We start from the raw sequence: 6229 nt of genomic DNA on the forward strand, positions 1-6229 counted from the left end.
AAAGACCTTCAGAAATGGCTTTAGACGTTGTCCATTGACAGTGAAGCAATTGCCATTCTTCGGATTGACACTGTCTACCTCGCCGTGAGGATGAACCATCTTTACAATGTATGGCCCCTTCCATCGAGATTTCGGCTTCCTGGGAAAAAGATGCAGTCTTGGATTGTAGAGGAACACTTTTTTATCAGGGACAAGATGTTTGTCATGGATCTTCTTGTCTTGCAAGGCCTTCATTCGCTCCTTTGCCAAGCGGGAATTGTCATAGGCCTCTCACTTTATTTCATCAAGCTCTGAAATCAGATCAATAGCATGCACCTCTGACTCGTCGCAATCACCAGGCATCTTGCAAGTATTGAACACATTCATTTCCAATGTTATATTCCCGAAGGTGAGTTTTAGTACTCCACTTCCACAATTTATCAGTGCATTGGATGTAACAAGGAATGGGCACCCAAGGCTGACAGGCGCCTGGTAAATAGTAGTGGCTAGCTGTTGCATATTAAGAACTACAAAATCCACTGGGTAGTAAAATTTGTCCACTTGGATCAGCATATTCTCAACAATACCCCTCGGCTCCTTAATTGATCTGTCAGCCAACTGTAGCATGATGGAGGTCTTTTTCAACTCACCCAATCCCAACTGCTCATACACTGAGAATGGTAGCAAGTTCACACTACTCCCCAAATCAAGTAAAGCTCTCCCAATGCGTGACTCATCGATCATAATAGAAATGTTGGGAGAGTCGGGATCTCCAAACTTCTGAGGTGTCTCGCTCAATACCAATGTACTAACTTGCTCCGTTAGGAAAGCTTTCTTCTTTACATTCAGCTTCCTCTTCACTGTACACAAGTCCTTCAAAAATTTTGCATACGAAGGAACTTGTTGTATGACATCCAAGAGTGGAATATTAATCTTTACTTGCTTGAAGATCTCCTGAATCTTAGTGTGGTATTTATTCTTTTGGCCAGCTGCCAATCTTGGAGAATAGGGAACCACAGGTTGATACCCCCTACTAGTTTCAGCATCTGCACTCACAGGCTTCTTCAAGTATCGTCTCACCATCTCTGGTTCTTTTTCAACTTCATTAGTATTTGTTACATCTTCAGGTGTAGGAGCAACTACCTGTGTGTCCATAGTCATCTCTGGTTAGGGAACTTCCTTTCCATTTCTCAAAGTAAGAATGGCATTCGCTGTCTCAAAAACCTCCCCTGAGACATTATGCACTTGTTGTTATTGTTGCCGATATACTTGAGGATTAGGCTGAGGTTGTGCTGGAAATTTCCCTTTCTCTTGAGTGCTCAATGTTGTGTATTTTTTTATTGATGGTGCCCCGCAATTCATTTATGGCCTGAATGTTTTGATTGTTTGTGGTGGCTTGAATCTCCATGAATTGCTGAAGTGTATTGGCCATATGTGTCATACTATCATCTAGAGACTTCTTCGCAGATGATTGAGGCTGAGAACTCTATGCAGCTACATGAGGCTGAAATCCTGGAGATGCTACAAAAGGATAGTTCTGAGAACTCTGATATGGCTGATACTACTGCTGAGGAGCAGCCTGATGAAATGGCTGTTGAGAAGGTGGTGGATACCAGCCAGGTTGATCATTCCTCCATGAGAAATTTGGGTGATTCCTCCACCCCGGATTATATGTATTGGAGAAAGGTTGATTTTGTGCTTTATTTACCCGGTTCGCTGATTGCATCTGCTCAGAGCCACTCTCCTGAAATACTGGCATAATCGGGCAATCTTGGGTCTTGTGGTTTGAATCAGCGCATATAGAGCATGTCTCTACTGTTTTCACGGCCTTCACCTTTTCCATCTCCATGACCTCTAATCTTCTAGTCAATTCAGCTATTCGAGCTTGAATGTCAGTGTCCTCCTTAACCTCATATCTGGCCTCACCAACAATAGCCCTCAATGGCTGTGCTGTCAATGAAACTCGATCAGTGCGAGTGTTCCATTGTTGTGCACTCTCAGCAAGATAGTCAAAAAATGGCAATGCTTCATCAGGTTCCTTGCTAAAGAATTCTCCATTGCACATAGTCTGAACAAACTGCTTGCATTGTAGAGTGAGACCAGTGTAAAAATAATTCACCAACCTCCAGGATTCAAAACAGTGATGTGGACAGATGTTCACCAAATCCTTAAACCTTTCCCAGCTGGCCTGGAAAGTCTCGTTAGTTTTTTTTATTGAACTGGCAGATCTACTTTTGTAAATATTGAGTTCTCTGGAAAGGAAAAAATTTTTGTAAGAACTCATGCTGCATATCAGACCAACTAGAGATAGAATTAGGTCTCAAAGAATTAAACCAAATCTTCGCTTTATCCTTTAAAGAGAAAGGAAATAAACGAAGTCTAATAAATTCATCAATAGTAGCTCTACTAATAAAAGTAGTACAGGCCAACTCAAAATTTCTCAAGTGTTGATAAGGACTCTTAGAATCCATCCTGTGAAACTGAGGTATCACTGACATCATGCCATCCTTAATAGAAAAATTAGGTGCATCATCAGGTAAAATAATGCATGATGGTGTAGTGGTGCGAGTGGGCTGCAAATAATCCCTAAGAGTGTGTGGTGCAGGTGCAGCTATGGTTTGTTCAATTTTAATGTCCTCGTCTGTAGAAAAACCAGAAGAGCTATCTGTCTCTGGACTGTGTATACTACTCTCAGTGCTTGATGTAACTCTAACCAACCTATTTGAATTGTCTCCCACCCTTAATATTAAACATCAGTCCAAATAGCATAAGTAAGTTCAAGTGACTAAGTAGTAGGTCACAAGTGAAATGTGTAATCAGAGATCAGATAGTGAAAAAAAAACATTTGAAATAAAAAATAAAAAATAACGAGTCTAAATTTATGTCAAGCAACTATCCCCGGCAATGGCGCCAAAAACTTGACTCACTCAAAAATGAGTAGCATAAAGGCTATCCCAAGTACAGGAGGTTGTCGCGTAATAATTAAGAATAAATTCCTAGATCGTCTCCTCAGGGAAAGTTACTTAAAATCAAACTCGTTTAAAATGGTGAAAATATTCACAAAGAGAAAATAAAAATGATGGTATGTACAATGGATGGAAGAGTACAACAAGAATGAAAAGGGCACTAGTCATGGACTAGATTCAAATTTTTGGATTTTTGAGTGTCGAAATGAAATGTAAAAGACTAACAAATTGAAATTAACAATCAAAGACTCAACTAAACTAAACAATCTTAATTAATCTGAAAATCAAACATAATTATTTAAGTCATAATTAAACTTTAATCAACCTACTATGCAATGGAACTAAGAGATTAATAAAATTAAGCTAAGAATTAAACTAGATTAGAAAATAATTGACAAAATAAGAATTGAAAAGTGAAAAGCCCCAAAATCAAGATTCTAGGGTTCATCCTTGTACTCAAATCACAAATTCTCAAAATTAATCCATAGCAATTGTAATCACTGTTCAATGAAATCTTAAAAGAGCAAGAAAAATAGCGACATTAAGTAAAATAAATAGCAAATAAATTTTCCTAATTTCTAAGCCAAAAATCTCAAAAGTACTTCATAAATTTTAAACTACAATTAAATAAATAGTAGAGAGTGAAAAGAGTAAGCCAAATGAATGAAGATGGAGGTGGTAGGCAATGGAGGAGGCGGATGGAGCGGCAATTGGACCCTGGAAGAGTTCTTCAAATGTGCGGCGCTGCTTTTCAAAAAATCTCCAATTTCGTGCTAATGATATCCTTAAATAGGGTAGGAAAGAAACCCTAATGTCTTCATATTCCTACATACAAAATCCCTTAAATTTTAGGACTCATTTTGGCAGCCATGTACACACTTCAGGAGTTTGAATTTGGAAATTTTTATTAGAAACAACTTTGTAGCCCTTTAAGATAGATTTCAAATGCATCAAGAATCGTATCAATCCGATATTGGAGCGGAAAGTTATGACTAAAATACTAAAGTGTATCCATTCTGTAAACTTGACTTTTCTCAAGCTTTTCATTTCTTGACCTTTTGGTACCTTGACTTTTCTCAAACTTTTTATTTCTTGACCTATAAAAACAATAGAAATTAGAAATAATAAAAAAAAAAAGAATAATAGAATCTCAAAAATATATTGTGCATGTGAATGAACATTATCCAATTAAATCACAAGTTATAAAATTAAGCATAAATCATGCTATTAACCAATTTAAATCACAACTCGGATTTATTCATCTTAACCATTTTTTCATCTAAAACCAATAATAATGTAATGAAATAAATAAAATATATTGGTTCTAAATATATAAAATATGCAATAACTCAGCTCAATCAGGAGGCCGTGAGGGTGCAACTTCGTGGGAGGCTACGATGTAGTTTCAGTTTGTTCTTGACTCTTGGTGATGGTTAAGCAGTGTCTCTGTGGGTGGTGCACTGGCAGTGGCCTATGGCAGAGCAAGGTCTGCTCACGGTGGAACTACTCCAATGAGAATATTGCTGCCATGAAAGGGGCTTCCTGTGGGTTAGGGTGGTGTTTTTCGAGTGGGTGAGGACCGGGCTAGAAGGTGGTGCGCTGTTTGCAAGGAAGAGTTGCTGGCTACGATTTCGTGTGGCAAGGCAGCGGCGTGAGGTTTCTTCGTGCAGGAAGTATGTGTGTATATATAGGTGATTGAAACAAAACAAAAAACAAAACCCTAAAGCTGAGGAGAATAGAGGCGTATGTGCATGAGAGTGCAATTGTGCGAGGCGGCGAAAATATCATAAACTCAGATGGTTTTAATGGTTTAAAAGACACGAGTGTGGGCTTGGGTCTTGGTTTTTTTCTTGACTCATGGATCACGACTCAATTTCTAAAAATAATTCAACTAGTCCAAAAATTTTCTCGACTCATAAATAGATTTTTAACCTAATTATAAACACCAAAGAAAAATCATAACCTCCAAAACAAAGATTTTAAGCCCGTAGTCTATTCCAAAAAAAACTTGAACACTCAATTGGATTTTAATATGGATAAGCCCAAAAATATATAAAAATGGGGCTTGACTAGGTCCGAGTGTTACAGAAAGGCTCACAACTGCGCTGGTACTAGCCCTACCTGAACCTCATAAACCCTATGTTGTATTTAGTGACGCATCCAAATCAAGACTTGGATGTGTGCTCATGCAAGAGGAACGAGTTGTCGCCTACGCTTCGCGACAACTGAAGAACCATGAGCAAAACTACCCCACCCATGACCTAGAATTAGCCACCGTAGTTTTCGCCTTAAAGATATGGAGGCATTATTTATATGGCGCAAAGTGTGAAATCTACACTGATCACCAGAGCCTCAAGTCAAAAGACGCGAAGGGATAATTCCACAGGTCTTGCCTCGGAAGTAGAGTCCCTTCTGCATAGTATGAGAAGGTTGTTGATCAAGGATCTTCCTGTCGAAGTATCCCTAACCACAGTACAAGAAATGGGTGGAAATTCGACAGGAGATAGAGAAGAATGAAGGACCCGAAGGTTTCACCCTAAAAAATGATGGGTTGCTATACTACAAAGGCCAGAGAGTTATCCCAGCTGGTCAAGAGATCAAGGATAAGATACTATGGGAAGCACATCAGACTCCATACACAACCCACCCAGGGACCACCAAAATGTATCATGATTTGAAGCAACACTTTTGGAGGGAAGGATTAAAAAAGGACGTAGTGGATTATGTTAATAGATGCTCGATATGTAGAACAGTCAAGGCAGAGAATCAGAGACCCGCAGGAGATTTACAGTCACTCCCAATCCCATAATGGAAATGGGAGGACATATCCATGGATTTTGTAATTGGATTACCAAGGACCTCAAAGGCAAACAACTTTATTCGGGTCGTGGTCGATCGTTTGACAAAAAGTGCTCACCTTTTGGCAGTTAAGAATACTGACTCCATGGACAAGTTGACTTGGCTATTTGTTGTTGAAATAGTGTTGTTACATGGACTGCCAAGGATGATTGTATCTAATAGGGATACACATTTCACTTCTCGTTTTTGGCAAAGCCTTCAAGACGCTCTTGGCACAAAGTTGAAGTTTAGTAGTGCCTATCACCCTCAGACTGATGGGCAGATTGAACGGACGATTCAAACCCTAGAGGACATGCTAAGAGCTTGTGTTTTGCAAGGGAATGATGAATGGGAGAAGCTCTTGCCATTAATAGAATTTGCCTATAATAACAGCTTCCAAGCCACCATCCAAATGGCACCCTACGAAGCGTTATATGGAAGGAAGT

General features: G+C 39.1%; 2 protein-coding genes across 2 annotated transcripts; one reads left to right on the forward strand and one right to left on the reverse strand.

Moving 5' to 3' along the window:
- Window positions 1-270: 270 nt before the first annotated feature.
- On the reverse strand, window positions 271-1140 carry LOC121258689. The gene is made up of 2 exons (XM_041160232.1): window positions 919-1140; window positions 271-828 (listed from the first exon to the last, which is right to left on the reverse strand). Exons 1-2 carry the CDS (start codon window positions 1138-1140, stop codon window positions 271-273), a joined length of 780 nt encoding a protein of 259 aa, XP_041016166.1.
- Window positions 1141-1446: 306 nt separating this feature from the next.
- LOC121258690 lies at window positions 1447-5754 on the forward strand. Its single transcript, XM_041160233.1, has 2 exons — window positions 1447-1599; window positions 5419-5754. Exons 1-2 carry the CDS (start codon window positions 1447-1449, stop codon window positions 5752-5754), a joined length of 489 nt encoding a protein of 162 aa, XP_041016167.1.
- Window positions 5755-6229: the final 475 nt, after the last annotated feature.

This window comes from Juglans microcarpa x Juglans regia, chromosome 3S, assembly GCF_004785595.1.
Source record: "Juglans microcarpa x Juglans regia isolate MS1-56 chromosome 3S, Jm3101_v1.0, whole genome shotgun sequence".
Lineage (NCBI taxonomy): Eukaryota > Viridiplantae > Streptophyta > Magnoliopsida > Fagales > Juglandaceae > Juglans > Juglans microcarpa x Juglans regia.